The sequence below is a fragment of the Hemitrygon akajei genome, chromosome 14, assembly GCF_048418815.1.
Source record: "Hemitrygon akajei chromosome 14, sHemAka1.3, whole genome shotgun sequence".
Lineage (NCBI taxonomy): Eukaryota > Metazoa > Chordata > Chondrichthyes > Myliobatiformes > Dasyatidae > Hemitrygon > Hemitrygon akajei.
The window spans coordinates 90,904,196-90,922,194 of record NC_133137.1 but is presented as its reverse complement, the minus strand read 5'-3'; the positions used below and the strand labels follow the sequence as shown (position 1 = coordinate 90,922,194).

General features: G+C 38.9%; 1 protein-coding gene across 5 annotated transcripts in view; it reads right to left on the bottom strand.

The window, feature by feature from the left end:
- The window catches only part of LOC140738775 (voltage-dependent calcium channel subunit alpha-2/delta-1-like), a 715,977-nt gene that overhangs the window by 125,095 nt on the left and 572,883 nt on the right, over positions 1 to 17,999 (bottom strand). For all 5 annotated transcript variants that reach the window (XM_073066574.1, XM_073066575.1, XM_073066576.1 and 2 more), the window contains 4 exons: positions 10,041 to 10,112; positions 8,572 to 8,643; positions 7,568 to 7,629; positions 2,530 to 2,606 (listed from right to left, as the gene is read on the bottom strand). In XM_073066574.1, coding sequence (XP_072922675.1) covers positions 2,530 to 2,606; positions 7,568 to 7,629; positions 8,572 to 8,643; positions 10,041 to 10,112 — 283 coding nt within the window. The remainder of the gene's footprint in view (positions 1 to 2,529; positions 2,607 to 7,567; positions 7,630 to 8,571; positions 8,644 to 10,040; positions 10,113 to 17,999) is intronic.

The window sequence follows — 17,999 nt, the reverse complement described above, 5'->3', positions numbered from 1 at the left end:
TGCTTGCTTTTTCATACGTAGCCTTACACAAACGCTTTATGGGCTTTCCAATTGGGCAGTAATGATATTCAAAGCAACTGCTGGGGGTACAGACAGAAGAGGACAAGCAATAAGCTGTCTTCTTAATCAATCAGACTGAAGAACCGAAATATGAACCTTGCAGAGATCCACAAAGAATGTGAGATTCAATGTAAAATTAGATAGCGAACATGAAATAATGTAAAGAAAGTGTTGAGACAAAAAGGGCAGAAAAAGTACAAAAAATATTTTTCTGCTTTAAAATCCATGATAATGATTAAAATCTGAAGAAATTCGTTTTCAGTTAAAAAAAAAGGTTTCTCGTCCATAATAAAAATTTATCATATTATTTATTTTTTGAGATACAACGTGGAATAGGTTCTTCCGGCCTGTCGAGCCATGCCTCTCCAAACCCCTAGACCAATCACAGGTCAATTTACAATGTCCAATTAACCCACCAACTGGTACATCTTTAGACCGTGGGAAGAAACTGCCACACCTGTTGGAAACCCACAAGGTCACAGGGAGAACGTACAAACTCCCTATATGCAGTGGTAGGAATTGAACCCAGGATCGCTGGTACTATAAAGCATTGTGCTAACCACTACACTACTGTACTGCCCCAATTTATTGTCACATTTTGTAGTTAACTAACAACCAAGGCTCATAAATCATACATCGTTCTCAGGTTTTCAGGAGATAATGATCTATCACGGTTTGTGAAGCAACACAAACTGTAGGGATATACACTGCTGTCACTGGTAAAATAAGTTGTAAAAGTACAAAAATCTTAATAAGTAAGTCAGACATGTTTTCTGTGTTAAGCTAACAAGCTAATAAAGACTTAATTGACTTCCTAGCATAAGATGGAACTTTCCTAAGACATAACTGAGTCGTAGGTCTACGCATAAAGCAATTCAAGAGCTGAGGTAATATTGCAGCTCCATAATACTCGGGTTAGACCAAACTTGGAGTATAGTCTTCCATTCTAGTTGCCTTGGGAATTAAAGAGTTAATGTATGAGGACTATTTGATGGCTCTGGGCTTGTACTCACTGAGGTTTAGAAGAATAAAAGGGATCTCATTGAAACCTAATGGCCTAGAGGGATGTGGGGAGGATGTTTCCTGCAATGGGGAGTCTAGTACCAGAGGGCACAGCATCAGAATACAAAGGCATACCTTTAGAACAGAGATGAGAAGGAATTTTGTTAGCCAGAGGGTGGAGAATCTGTGGAATTCATTGCCACAGGCAGCTGTGGATGCCAAGTCATTAGATTTATTTAAAGCAGGGGTTGATAAATTTCTTGAATAGGAAGGATGTCGGAAAAGGCATAAGAATGGGGTTAAGAGGGATAACAAGACAATAATGATGGAATGGTGGAGCACACTCGATGGGCTGAATGGCCTAACTCTATGTCTCATTATCGTAAGGCCTCATTGTAGGAGGATGAGAAAGCTCTGGAGAGGGTGTTGGCTGAGGCAAATACATTAGGGACAGAAAGATAAAGTAAAAGGGAGGCCTGTGGGAGGGAACGATTTGATTGATCTTGCAGTAAGTTAAAAAGTCAGCACAACATTGTGGGCTGAAGGGCCTCTACTTTGTTGTGCTGTTCTATGTTCTAAATCTCTACAGGAACACGGGAAACACAATAACTTCAGAAATAAATGGCCATGATACCATTTGCTTAAGTCAGAGGGATATTTAGTTCTAATAAAGAAGTCCTGACAGCTGACTGAGAAGTCTCATTTCAGACTAAGGGATAGTGCTTACAATAAATGAAGATTGGTCAAGAAAATACAGATCTACAATATGTATTCTTGGCATTGAATCATGGAGGTGACAGGTAATAAGGCTCAGGGTATAATAATCACTGTAAGAGTTGGTATTTTAAGTTATCCTGGGAGGCTGACTTCTTTGAATAAAACAGTGGAAAAAGGAAATTAGGCTTTGACTGCTTATCATGGGGTGCAGAGAGTGACTAATTTTTACAGCAAATTTGAACAGCGACTTCCTAACTTGGCAGGATTTCAGAAAGCAGTTGTCTGATAGCCATCACCAACTGGGCTACACTTGTAACACAAATTCACGCCAAATGCTTCAGAATAGAAAAGACAGGATAATTAATACCATTAGGCCACATAAACAATCATTGTCGTTGACGTAAACAGACCTTCCAATGGATGCAAAGAGCTAGAAGGTACAGCAGTACAATGATTCTAAAATTACATGGCAAGGGAAATTGTGCATATTCAGTAAGGGAACTTTGACAGAAATAAAAGCACTCTTACAAGTTCAAAACATGCAGTTGCTTACATCCTTGCATGTCTGGTTCTCTGATGCTTTAGAATCATTGCTTCACACTATGGAAGACATCTATCTGACAACCTAATTCTTACTGTTGCAGAAACTTTATAAGTATCAAGTCAAGGTATTTTATTACTTTACAGTGCTAATACTTTGCCCTTTACTGCATGCATTTCTAAGTCAGTTTGCTCTGTTCCAATACTTACGTTTTGCCTGGGTGATAACCTCTTCTAAGTTGGCTTTGATGTAGTGAGAGCCATAAGGTGGCAGGACTAATGCCAAACTAGAGAAAACAGATAGGTATTATCATATAATGAACCTTGTCATATACAGTACTCAAGAACCCATATAAGGGCACAAGAACCCATATACGTTCAGTGGCCACTATATCCGGTTCACATCTACACCTTTTTGTTAATGCAAATATCTGATTAGCCAATCACGTGGCAGTAACTCAATGCATAAAGCATGCACACATGGTCAAGAGGTTCTCTTGTTTTTAGACTCAACTCCAGAAAGGAGAATAAGTGTGATCTAAGTAACCTTGATTGCGGAATGATTGTGAGTGCCAGCCGGTGGGGGGGGTGGGGGGGGGGGTTGAGTATCTCAGAAATTGCTGATTTTCACACACAAGTCTCTAGAGTTTACAGAAATGGTGTAAGAAACAAAAAAAACATACAGTGAGTGGCGATTCTGTGGGCAAAAATTCCTTGTTAATGAGAGAGGTCAGAGGAGAATGGTCAGACTGGTTCAAGCTGACAGGAAAGGAACAGTAGCTCAAGTAATCATGTATTACAACAGTGGTGTGCAGAAGTTGAGTTTAATTATCGTTCAACCACACATGAATACCCATGAATACAGTCAAAGGAAAAGGCGTTACTCCAGGGCTAAGGTGCATAACACAGTACCAACAGTCATACACAACACAAGGCCCAATAGCACATATAAGACAGCAGTAAAATACAGTCATACAAAAAAAAGTGCTAGTCGCTGAGTCCATGAATGTTGCAGCCGTCTGCAGTTGAAAACACAACACATTTTGTCTTCTGCTGAGCGAGCACTAGAGGGCAGCACCGGCTCCAGCATGGATGCAGGGTCACACCGCCCCTGGAGTTCAGGCGGAGTGGACCAACTTCAATACCTCTCACCTGGCTGGTTGCAAACACGTGATGCTGCAGAGAGAAGCATCTCTGAACACATCATGTCAAAGGTGGAACTGGATGTGCTACGGCCACAGGAGACCATAAACATACATTCAGTGGTCACTTTATTAGGTACAAGAGGTATCTAATAAGGCGGCCAGTGAGTGTACTCATCCCGTGGGTAAGAAGTGCACAAGAAACCATATCAATAAAAGACAGCATTGTTGCCCTGTGTAACACTCTTACGTTAATGCTCCCACACCAGTCCCTGTGGACTAATGGTAGCAAACCCAAGAGTTAATATGTTAATATTCCCTGGCACAGTGGTTTAAACCAAAGTGGCAATCCAGCTGAAAACAAGACCTTTTTCCTTTTGTGATAACTATATCCCCCTCAACTGAAAGCAAGATGGTGCTGATACTTTAAAAACATTACATGCTGGAAATAAACAGAAGTTTAGTGAGCATCTGGGGAAAGGGAAGCAAAATTATGGTTTCAGGATCAACTCAAAAACAAGCTCCTTTTTTTACTCATCACATATCCTGCTTGATCTGCGGAGTGCTTCAGTTTTTTCCCCAGACTTTCTTAGCTATCTTCTGAAATATGCCAACTGAATCAGAATTCCCCTGTGTTCCACTTACATTGAAGGCTGACAGAACAATATGGGCAACAAGCAGAGCGTATTTTCATTAACCTGCCAGAAAATTTACTTAAATGTCAACAAATCCCTTCCAGATAAACACACCTGTTTCAGAATCACATCTTCAATCACCAATCTCTTGCTATTACAAATGTATCAACTTCTTTCTGGATTAAGCTTCAAGATGACAGCTTTAGGTTATGTTCATCTATCGAGGTTAAGAACACCAGGTCTGTGCCCTTTGCCACACCTAATACAATGCACCCCTTGCGTGACGTCGATTCCTTTACGGGTCTTCATTAAGAACTCCTGTTTCTTGGGTTAAAGGAGAGCCTTAGATGCAATTCTTTTAGCTATATTCTGCAGTGATATGTGGAGATATAGCCAAATCAAACATTTCACAATTCTGATTTAGAAATATCACCCAGAGTAAGTTTTTAAATTGTCATAGAAAGTCAATTTAAGAACATATTCCAGAAACAACTACCAAAAAGTAATTGTGTCAATTCCCACATCTCCAAAGTTAGAAGTGACAATATGCCAAGACTACACTAAAAAGGCAGCTTCAGATGTAACACTTCCTGTTCATCTCACAAGTCAATGAGTCACGCAAAGGATTAACATGAATTTCCAACAACTTTGTACCATGCCAGTTCTACATCATTCTCAGCTCAGCAAGACCCCTGTCAAAACCAAATAAAGGATCTTCAAACTCATCCTCAGCATTGTCACCTTCATCATCAATCCTCATCCTTTCTAGTATTTGACTGGGTACAATAGATGGTTGGTAGTCAAACACTAAGCAATGATCCTGAAAGCTAGTCACACCACTGCACTCGTGCTGCTGAATTGATGGTGGAGATTGTGCTGGTGAAAATGTGACTACTCTGAAAAACTAATAAAAGATCATAAAAACAGATAATTGGCATTGAAGACCTTTGCTTTAATGTTGATAAGTCAATCTCCTGAAATTCCCTACACGAAGGGAAGATAACATTTAGAAACCAGTTAAGTCATTTATATCAAATACAATGGTGGGACTGCCTCTCAAATTATGATACACAAATCCAATTCAATTTGCCAGTTATTCTCCTTCCCAATCCTGATTTAGAGTTCTTTTTAAGTAAATATTAAGAAATCAGACCAATGACAAAACAGTTTAGTTAAAGCTTACTTATAACCTTATCCACATATCCACTTATAATTTTATTTAACATTGAAGAAAATGTTCTGGGAGAGTAACGCATTTGTATGATCACACCTAGAGCTGTTACATCACTGAACTATCACCTATCTCTAGTTATGTGCGAATGTCCTGCTTTCACCCTGTAGGACAGACTTGCAGAAACATTAATGACTTGACACTCTTTCGCCTGAATAGTCACACAGAAATACTTTGGGAAAAAATCTTTGGCGTAATGAAAACAGATTTTAAACTATGAGAGTATTCTTTATGTTCAGAAGAAGCTGCTCCAGGGAAACCCAATCTATATTAATCAGAGAAGTGGAATAAGAACGGAAAACACTGGAAATACTCAGCGAGTTAGGATGCATCTGTGGAAAGAGAAACCAAATTCAAATATCAAATCAAAGAGCAGGGTCAAATGAAGGGCCTTTGATGTGAAATATTAACTTTGTTTCACTTTCCAGACCCGGTGAATGCTTCTAGTTTATTTTTCCTCAGTTTTGAACGTTCTTTTGGATCCCGTCTGGCGATGAAATAGCGAAGCAACTAGAGAACCTGCTCTCGTTATTCTACAATCCAACCTGGAAGCTTACACCATCACTGAGGTGAGGAGCATATGAGGTTGTGATATATCGCGTGGTTAAATAGCTTGAAAACTATAGTAGTCAGGATTTATATGTGACCAACAGCCACTTCACCTCCACACCAATGCCTGACACAAATATATACCAAAACATAGCTGTGTTTTAAGGAGAGCTATTACAAAAATTGTAATAGGAGAGAAGAGAGAGAAAAAACATTGCCATCAATCTTGACAAACATCAAACAAGGAGCAAAGAACAACAGTGTTTGGATTAAACTACAAGCAGCATGAGTTGCATGGGTATGAGATGTCTTTTACTTGTTCATGTTTAAAAACTTTCACTCAGTCTCTGCAAGGTTCATAATCTGTAGTGCTAGTGAAGCACTTAGCAGAATCATTGCCATTTTACACACAACCTTCATTCAGGCACAGCACAATTGTTATTGCAAATGAATGCAGGACATGAGAAACAGCAAACATAACTGTATCGTCAAGGTAGTTCTCCAGAGAAATAATCAGAAAATACAGGCAACATAACAGGAAAGGAAACCAAGATGAACAACTGTTATTCCACTTCATAAGATCCATGGAGTCTCACCTTGGAGCTGACTTACGAAGGGAAAGTTGCATAGTGTATATGGTGCAGTACTCAGAGGCACAAGAGGTCCCCACTTCTCTTTCATGAGGACTATAATTCCCTTAAGTTAAATTGTTGCACCACTGTAGTTCTCATTGGTCCAAAATGGCTAAAAGCCTGAAGTAGAAGCTTAAGTTCCAAGGAAAGACTTTCCAGCCTGCTGGTAGAGCAAATCCCTGCGTGCAGAGACTTTCTTCAGAACGACAGCCTCAGTTTCAGCTCCAAGCAGTTGCAAGTTGAACATGAGTACGATGCAGAATGAAGCTCCCTTTGCATTGACTATACATTGTACCCTAACCACGATCTCAGACAGGCATTCAGTCACACCCCTAGTGGTGAGCGTGATGCTACTGCAGCTCAGGGCGTTCCACAGCTCGAAGTTCAATTCCAGCACCGTTCTGTAAGGAGCCTCTGCCCATCCTCCCGGTGGAAAGCACAAGTTTTCCCCAGGTGCCCTGGCTTCCCCCCACAGTCCAAAGACTGGGTAGGTTAATTGGTCATTGTAAATTGTCCTGTGTTTACATTAGGGTTCATTGGGATTGGGGTTTGCTGGGGTGGCATGGCTCATAGGCTGGAAGAGCCAACTGAATCGCTAAATAGATAAATAAATAATAATGGAGAAGTGAGACACATTTCTTTCCCTCGCCAGCCATCTGCCTCTCGCTGAGAAATGGTTTCACATTTCCCAGATGTCTTCATAGATATGAGAAATAATTTGCCTTGAGGTAACATTGAAAAGAAGACCCGAGGTACATTTATAATGGCCTAAGGAAGATTAATGGACTGCACAAACTTCTGGCATGAAGACAAGTAGCTTTAAATGACCTCACTACTGCATACTCAGCATGCAGATCACTTACCCAAATCTCTTATTGTGTTGCTTTTGAACAGACTGTGCATCACTCAAAAGACAAACAGAAAGGCTAACCTACTGGAAATCCACATGAAACCAGTCCCAACTATTCATATAACCACCCTTAAAACTAACTGCATTCCCTCCAAAACAAACAAAAATAAATATGGTCGATTCAGCCAAAACTGATTGGATCCCCTTACCTATAATCTGTACTGTTTACGAGAGTCCATGTGTATGTTCGAGTTCCTTTGTCAATATATCTCTGGAAAAACAAGCAATAATCATTAATAATGAATATAACATCACTTTCAATATCCTTTTCATTGTTATAATTTATGTACTGTGAGCTTCAACTGAAAAATGCATTCATATATGTCCTTCACTTCCTTGAGACAGCCCAAAGTGAATCCTCCCTCAACACAGTAATGCAAAGTAGCAATGAGAAACCGAAGAGTTAGGAGTGTGGGAGGAGCCAGATCCTTGGAAGATCAATCCCTCAGAAGAAATGGAAGAAAGAAAAAAGATTATGTACATCTCTAACTGTAGGGAGGCAGAATAGTGGACAATGTTCTATCATTAGCAAAGATTAACAAAGCATGTCCTGGCATTACATCTATTCAACACCAATGCCCTAATAACATAACCTTCTCCTTGATGCTTGCAGTGAAGGTTAAATTTTTAGTATCACATTTTTCAGCTCCAAAACTCCATAACTAATCAAGAATAAAGATCACTGCTTATTCCTTACTTCAAGCAATTCATGTATGACGAATAAACACTTCTCAGGCTTCCAGCCAGGTACAGGTATCGATTATTACTGACGTTTCATTGACAAACTCTGCCATCTTCTTCAGGGATGATGGCAGGGTGTGTCTATTCTGCTGGTATTTATACCCCCATCGCCTATTGCTCCTGACTGGTTACCCTATAAGGTTTCAGCTATCCCACCTTGTTTTCAATTGAATTCCAGTTCATTCTTAGAGGGAAGATTCATGTTTGTTAACATTCTTTTCCTCTAGTTTTATTTCAATGGCTTCCTTTAACAGGCTGTCCCAAAAGCCACTGGCATGGCACAATAGTTCCGTGCCATCAAAGTCGATCCCATGGCCATTGCAAATGCACCAGATCCTTTTTCAATTCATGTATGCTTTCTGAACAAAATCACCAGAGGCCAATTAAATAACCCATTAGCAGTAGACTGTACCTCATCATAAGATTTGATCAGTGTGTCTAGGGTCCTCTCACCATTTTGTCCTTCGATCATGCTGTGTCGTATCTGAAAGACAGAAAAATAATAAATTTGCACCTACCAGTTCCATGCAAACTGCTTTGTAGCCCTACATCACATAGTGCTCAACAGAGCCATTTCCAAAGCTTGTTTACTGCTAAATCCATGAGGCCGGGAATGAAAAGCAGACAGCAGTCCACTTCTAGCTTATCACTAAATAGCGTAATGATGAATCGGTAAGAATATTGTCAGGAATTAGAGATATCATAGATGATCATAACTGATTAGTAGTAGGAGGAAAAATTCTCTGCATGGTTAATTAAAGGGAGGCAGAATGATGTTTTATCAATAGTAAGTATTAGCAAAGCATATCCTAACACTCCAGTTGATATCTTCAGCTTGCACTTCCTTACAGCCACTGATTTGTCAGGGAATAAGCTGTACTTCCCCTGGATTTGCAAACTCAAAACATCTTAATGACTATTGCAGCACAGAAGTACTGAGTGGGTGTCAACACATCTGGTCTTTTGCTCTGCGGTTGAACTTGGTACTAAAGCCAAGGCAGTTCTAGATCATCACATCTGGTCCTTCCGTCTGCATCTAACAAATATTTAGGGAGGATAAAAGTTGTATAAATCTGCCAACGTTCATTAGAAAAGCTAGGTGAGGGTTTTATTCACATTTTGTTTTATTTAGCAGATCCGCAACTAAGCTTCATGCTGAGATCCTAGGATGTGCTGGGACACATCATCAGTGATGTAACCTGGGGTCTTTCAGTATCAAGACCCTCTCACCCGGCCGACCACGCCAGGGCTGATCAGGCGCCAGCAGCATTGGTTCACGGGCCATACGTCTTGATCCATAGCCATCTGGAAGATCGCTCAGCAGCCTCTGTGACGGTCCTGATGGCTCTTCTCTTTGCAGCCCCCGTAATGCCAAGGAGAGAGTAGGTTCTGCCAGCAAAACCGCTGCACCTCACCTCTACCAGCTTGCATTCATTTTAGTACGAGTAAGAAAATTTGGAAGGAATAACTTTCTTAAAAGTACAGAATAATGCATCACAACTGAATGAAACAATCTTAACACCCATAGTAACCAGGCAGTTCCACATATCCATTAGCGGTATTTGACCAGCCACTGCAGTTTACTAATCCGATCTACCGAGTGGTTAGCCCTGGGGTTTTTGACTCTTCATTGCTGAAGGTTTTCCAGGCACGGTCTGTTCATAATTACACAGACAAGCTGTCACATTCAATAAGAAGCCTGCAAAGATTCTTCAAGTAAACACAGTACCTGCACGACACAAAGGGCCAATAAAACAGAGGAGATTTGCATCTGAATCTGTTCATATATTTGGTATATGTAAAGTGAATCCAGACTTTACAGAGTTGAAATGCATTGACATACCACTCTCGGTAGCTACTGGGCATTCAAGATCATCTTACCTCAACCTTAATTTCATTCTCCAGTTCAGCATCTAGAAAATCCAAAGTGACCGGCTCCTGAGATTTGGGATTCTGAACCGAAAGAAATAATCATCAAAAAATAAGTGGTAAATATAAGTTGACACCAAGTTCAACATTTGATTCTGAACCAGTAAAGCACAGATATATTTTTCTTTTCTTTCTTAATAAAGATGTGCAATAAAAGATTAACAGCTGATACAACTGAGACTTATTTAGGAAAATATTTCTCCATATAATATTAAGCTTGACTTATTTTTTTAATATATATATAAAATTATTTTTTTCTTCTAAGATAATTGTTTTGGCATATATGGCTGCTAATTACAGATTAAACTTTGCCCCATGTTAACACCTATAGGCATTATGCTATCACAACTAATTATTCTGATATTTAACTTTATGTAACAAATAGTATGAAACATACTAGCAATGCTTATATTTTCTATTTGATGAATTAATTGCTATTACCTAGTACAATAAGGACAATATGTTCTCAAAATCACAAGAGCACAACTTTATTTTATACAACCCAGGCTAAAAGTTTCAATTTGTTAGCCAAATCCGTTGGCAACCATCAATTCCTTATAAAAGAATTCTCTGTTATTATCTCATCTTTTTTCCAATTTACAGTGATGCTTCAACACATTTTATTGGTATGTTTTATTCAATTTATGATGCATTAAGAGCAAAGCTCAATAAAATTAATTTCTACTAACTATAAGCAACAGTGGAGTCAGGTAATCCATTTTAACTATCCCATTGGGATCGCAGGGAACATTTATGAGACTGGTGGCATCACTTCTTAATGCCAAATGTGCAGTCGGGTTTTAGCAATTTGATTTGGATTTTACTTTGGAAATTATTTCGCACAGGGGAGTTGCAGGATTACAAGGCACAGCTAATGGAAAACGAATCACGATCAGCAGTGAAGTGTGGATTCAAGTTCCTAAACAGAAGGGCTTTCCAATTTTCAGTTGGAACTGTACAATTTATCTGTACAGGGTTGTTGCATTCTGAATGGTAGAGAAAATTGTTTTTCTTGTAACCTCAGCTGTCACTGCTGTTCAATGCAACTCCTTGCACATAGAAATTGAAAGGAATTCATTATGAAACTGTCAGAAATGGGAGTGTTAAGATAATGAATCAGGTGAGAATATGGATTGAAGTGAATGAGGAACAAATGAGGATTTGCTCGCCAACAGGGTGACTCCAACTCGTCCAAATCCAGAGCATGCAACAGACATTTACTAGAGATATTCAAAACAATAAACCTTAGCACCATTAATCCTAGCTCAATTATGCAACTCAAGATCCTATCAAATTGTTGTGCTTTCATCTCAGTGAACAATAAAAACAAATATGTTGTTTACAATATGCCAATCGTGCTTGTGATTCCTATAGCATCAGCAAAACTTATACAAAATATTGCAACTCAAAGTGGATTAGCGGCCAATGCAGCCTTTATCTGTGGATCAAGGAGACTCTTCTTGGTTCTGTCCAATGCAGCAATGTTCTGGTTGGTTCCTGCAGAGAATCTACAGGCCGCAGTTCCACAGAATAGTTGCACCTGATTTAACAAAGGAGGTCTGGGCTTTGTACATGTCACTGTACAGATAGCCCTCATTAAAAAAAAAACTAGTGACACAGAATGAAACGACAGCAATTCCATGTACAAAAGACTCCATGATATTACCAACCAAGCAGCATGCATCAAGGTACGATCCAGTAAGCAGGTCATGTCACATTCCGATACACGTATTCATGGAGGGGAGAGAAAGCTGAAAGTCAGGAGCAATTACAAAACAGCAACAAAATAAAACCGATGAATTACAGAGGAAGAGACTGGCCATTTTATGATGGTTATTTGAAACAACCAGATCGGCTTATGTTGGCCAGGTACAATAAGCCAGATCAAATTATTTTATTAGATAGTGTTCCATAGCAATGTAAATAATGAGGTTATTGCCAGTACTTCCAAAAGGAACTTCTGAAACATAAGAACCTATTTTAAGTGTTAGATGCCACTGTATCTCTTACACCACTGTGCTCCTGGACTCTACATTAACGAGAAATTGCCTCTCTGACCCTAAACAAGTTACACGTGGCATTGGATTGGTCTTTCATTTAAATTGGGGTTCTTGACCTGTGAAGGTAATTTGACTTCTTTTATTATCTATTTTCTGTATTTCAATTATTTTATACTAAATGTTTTAATGTGTTTTTATGAACATTTTTTAACTTCTGCAACAAATTTGAGGTGACACCATGATCATTTTGCACTACAATGGACAATAATTGTGTTCTTTCTTGTAAAAATTGTGCATAATTTATGCTATTGCTTTTCTTGTGAATGTTTTGTATCTGATGCTGTGTGCCTGTGGCGCTGCAGCAAGCAGATTTATGTATATACATGTATTTGTGCCTATGACAACAAACATGACTTTAACATAAATTCTGTTACTCAAGTTTAATCTTGGGAATTGTAATCTTGAACCCACTCATGGAAACCGGACCTCAAAAGACAAGGAATTAGTACCAGAACTGAACATGGAAATTCACAAGGGTTAAAACCTGACGTTGGCCACAAGCTTTGGCTGGGAGCAAAAGTGTTAGCTACAAGTTTCATTCACTTTTGCATGAACAGCCCCTCGAATGGGGAACGGGACCAAACAACAAGGGATGATCGTAGGCCTCAGTTAACACTTGAACTCATTCATCACTTGCATTTGGAAATTAACTCAACCACGCATTGCAGTTTTAAAAAATTAATCTGAGATTCTGAATTCAGCAAACTCATTAGTAAGAGCCTGCAGTCATTATCAGCAATGTAATATGGATTGCTCAGTCTCTCCCACTGTATTTCAATTAATCAACGAGCACTTACCAAAAATGTATCAACAGGCAGCAAGCTAACAGCGCATTCCACAACACACCCATGCAAGTACTTCAAAGAAACACCTACAGAAAAGCCTAAAAAGGTAGCGAACATCAAACACAAGCAAATCCACAGAAAAGTTATCACTCTAAATGAAATGATGGAAATTATTTTGGTAAACTGTATTTAAATTCCACTTGTCCTTTAGTGTTTTAGATAAACTCGTGCTGAAGTTCATGCAAATGCTTTGGAGTGGAGATGAAGATGATATTATGATGAATATCTGGCTGAGAAATAGTTACACCGGACCCAAAAATTGCTCACATTTCACAGCTGCATGTCTTATAGTTGAAGGGTTCAGTATTAGCATGGGAATTAAGCTTGGAAACCCAGCCAGAAAAAACAGTGTACAAAACCCTTAATGCTGTTCTACATACAGAAGAAATATTGTTATTTAAACACTGATGGAACTAATTTTAAATAAGACAATCCATATATCTTGTAACTTATTTAAGAATATTTCAAATGAAAGATCATTTTGCAGACAACTATCAAGGATGAGCGAATTGGTTTAGTCGAGCTTTCCGAGCCCAAATCTGGTTTAAATTATCTCGTTGATCACTGTAAAATCTCTGTGAATTTACCATCGTCGTCAGCCAAATTCCATATGTCACTAGTATGCTTTTAACAAATTACATCCATGGGCAAGAGGGCATCTTCAGGTGGTGGTGCCTCAAGAAGGTAGCACTCATCATCCAGGAGATATCCTCACTCATTACTACAATCGGGGAGGCTGAGGACCCACACTCAATGATTGAGACGAAGCTGCTTCCCCTCCCCCGTCAGATTTTTGAACTGTCCTCAAACCCATGAACACTACCTTATCATTTTTCTAAGTTATATATGCTTATGTCTTTGCACCGTACTGTTACGGCAAAATGCTAAATTTCACATCATTTTAGACTCTGGTAAAAAATCTGAATCTGTTTCTGTGTGGTCACAAGGCAACGCACTGTAAAAGGTTCTCTTTTAAAGCTTCCACACAAGAGACACGTCATTAGGCCAAAGGGGATTTAAGCAACATACATGCCCACAGGCAAATTGAGGGCACAGCCTACAAATTGTTTTTTCAGTAAAATTGGACACAGAAACTCCAGTTGCTCTTTCAAGCATTTCTCCTTGGGAAGAGTCAACTAGGCAGAAGCAGGTGAAGTGGGGAACTAAATGAATTATTGTGCCAGAGATAAAAACTAGCAATTCATTAATATCAACACGTACAACATGCTGGACGAACTCAGCAGGTCGGGCAACGTTGACTGCTCGTTTCCATGGATGCTGCCTGACCCGCTGAGTTCCTCCAGCGTGTTGTATGTATTCCTTTGGCCCCAGCATCTACAGTGTACTTTGTGTTTACAATTCATTAATATATTTGACAATATATGTTGATGTTCAGAACCTACTATTCAACTTCTGGATTTTTTGTAATTATACATCAAGAATTTTTAAAATCTAATATCAGGTTATAGCAGTATTAGTATATGAATACAACAATTAATTCTTTCAATGCCAAATATACTTATATGACGAACACTGCAATTTTCTTGCTGGTCAGGCAGCATTAACCAGGAAAGCTTCATGCCCAATGACATGCTCTTCAAACATATTTATCAAGATCTGGCCTAAAGCAGAAAACTGCATCACCAAATCAGAATCTATACCCTGGTTATCAGACAATTGAGGAATGCATGCGGTATCTGTGGTAAATAATCGTCAATACTTGTCATACACTAACCCTAGTATAGTGCAATATTTACAAACCAGCCACTCTAATTCTCAATGTTAAATTCCCTTTTAAACTATTACTATTTCCAGATACAGCAGCCTGTTGCTTTTTTTTCGGCAGGGGGAGGGGTCAAGAAATGTTAGTTCTAAACAGAATATTGATTAGTTATCATCTAGACAAAGTCATGCTTCAGGATATTTCTGGTAGCAGGCCCGTTGTTAGGCCTTTGCATATAAAGCTTGCCAAGTCTTTTTCCCACAGCCTCAATATTGGCAGCTGTGCAGCATCAATGCTATTTCCACTACATTACCTGTGCATTAGGATGTCTCTTTCTTAAATTAACCTTTGGGATCCCTACACCAATTGACTGAAGTAATAAGAAAGGAAAGTGTTTAAGTCAATATATTAACAATTAATAGTAAATGTCTTTTATGGCTAAGATGCAGGTTCAGATGTCGGAACAGAATGTCTGAGCATGTCCAAATTTATCCTCTGCAATCATCCGTCCATTCTTCATTACTACAAATATTAATTTGTGGAGTTTGAGTGTGAAATCCAGACTACTGCACCACTGGAGAATAATCAATATCTATTTCAATATGTTTGCTTTGGTATTACAGATGTAGCTGCATTCCATTCTCTGGAATTAAATTTAAAAATCCTGGCTTGGAAATCAAGTATTTAAAACGTGAAGCTGTCAAGTCAGGAACCACAACCACTTCCCCTGAGACACCCAATTATTATTTCTCAATATTGAGTTAAAGTTACTGACAAGTTCCTCAGATATGCTGCATTGAAGACAAATATTTAGTCTTGTTCCATCGGTTACATGTAAACCTGTTATTTTCTGTTTAATTACATTAGTGAAATTAAATCATGTTGGGCCTGTTTTGTGGACAAAATAGGTTAAAAATGAAATCACCTATTTCAACAGAAAAAACCCAGAAAAGTGGTATTTTTTAAAAATGTAGAAAGATCGAAAAAAGCTGGTATTCATGGAGTTGTCCTCGTACATGAATCACTGAAAGCAGATGTACAGGTCTTATCTCACAGAGATAAGCTAGGAAGTAGATACAGACTCCTTTGGCTGGGGGGCCCTAAAATATACTGAGATGAGAAAGAACTTCTTCACACAAGCGTGGTGAACCTTTGGAAGACTATGCTAATGAGTTGTGGAGACACTGGTGTTGAAAATGTTCGAGACAGAATTGCAGATATTTGGATATTAAAGGAAGGTGAAGGATGAGTGTGGGAACGCCGTGCTGAGGTACAAGATGGCCTTTGATTTCACTGAATGGGGGAAGTAGGTATGGGGAGATGAGTCAATAGTCTACATCCAGCTTTACTCTGATGGTCTTAATCAATGGTCTTGTGGTCCTATCTTCAAGTGTTATGAGCAGCTTCCAAGGCAGGTTTATAGCCTCTGTGTTGTGATACGATGATAACTGTTCAACATTACCTCAGAGAGAAGGGCAACTCAGTTTTACAGGTAGACGAGAAAAGTGAATATATTAATTATCTTTAAAATCATATGAAACCAGTGGGAGCTCCTCCTTGTGACAATACGTGTACCCTGACCAACCTCCCAGCCACTATCTCTGCCAAAACCACTACCTGAAATTTGCTGGAAGCTGAGGACCATCCCTCTGTAGACTGCCGGGAAATACCAAAGAAAGCAGTATCCTTTCTATGCTATGCTGGTCTAACACAAAGGTTATTCGGGAATTGGATTCCATCATTGATTGTGATGATTAGGGTGAACTCCTAATTGATTGAGGTAGTTGGGCGTCACGGTAGTGTAGCAGAGCGTGCGATGTTACTTTAGCTCGAGGTGAAGGAATTCAGTCCTACCATCCTTTGTAAGGGGTTTGTACATCCTCCCCAGAGAATGCTTGGGTTTTCCCTGAGCACTCCAGTTTCCTCCCACAGTCCAAAGACGTACTGGGTAGGTTAACTGGTCATTGTAGATTGCCCTGTGATTAGGCTGGGGTTAAATCGGGGTTGCTGGGTGGCGCAGTTCAAAGTTCAAAGAGAGCTTATTCCGCACTGTATCTCTAAGTAAACAAATTCCTGATTGTCCTCAAAGAGAGCCACTTGATGCATTTTACTAGGAAAGGCTAGCCCAATGGAAGGAAATATTGGGTACTCTTCAATTAAATCCCACTTCATTTCAGAACTGAAAAGGGAAGATATTAAACAAAGCAAATAGAAAAATATTTAAAACCATTATTAAAATTAATAAGTTTGAACTAGACAAGTGAACAGGAAAAAAAAATCAAGAAATCAGCATTCTGGAGTGATTGAATCATTAGTTTGTAGTTCTAGACCATAAACTGCCCTTTACATTAAATGGCATGCCAGCCATAAGGTAGATTGTAAAATTCCCCTTATCTTCAATAAACTAATGACAATACAAACACAGCCAACTATATATCTGTGGCATTCAATATGTCTATTTTCAAATCCTAATGAAATATATCAATGTTGTTTGGTTACTTAAAAATTAAACAGGTTCGAGCAAAGTTGTCCTGTCAAGTTCAAATTCAAAAGAAAATGGGCATTTGAAAAATAAACAAATGACAATGTGTCATTGAACTGTTGAAATGTCAGCCTCCATCTATTTTCAGTCCATCAGTGCCCTATGCATCTTCTCCCCCCATTGTTAGCAATCAAACCCAAATAGAGTTGTCATCATGTTTACACTCAACTGTAGTGAGGGAGGAGAGTTTATTCGCTCTCATCCATTTGATCTTTCTTTCTAATGATTAGTAGTAACTTTGTCAGGCAATTACTACAAAATATAACTTTGGAGAAAGGTACCTCTTTTCTACTCCTCTTCCTAAACATTAATTCTAATTTCAGGCTAAACATTTTTCCCCCCAATTATGTTACTAATTCTGCCCAGCATCTTTTGCTGCTTCTGCAGAAATAGCAGGGTAATGGCTTGTAACTATGAGCTTTTGTACTATATTTGATTCAGGGTTATATTTATAGAAATGTTCTTTTTTTTTTACACAGCTACATCTAAACCAGGGGTTCCTAACTTTTTTATGCTGTGGACCCTAGGTCGGAAAACCCTGATCGAAATGACAAATAAGAACAAATTGACCACAGAATGATCTGACTCACTTTCAAGGACTCTGCATCTCATGTTCTAGACATTTATTGTTTATTTTTTTCTTTTATTACATGTATTTGCACAGCTTGTTGTCTGTTAGACTTTGATTGTTTGTCTACACTGCTGGGTGTGGCCTTCCATTGATTTTATTTTATTTACTCT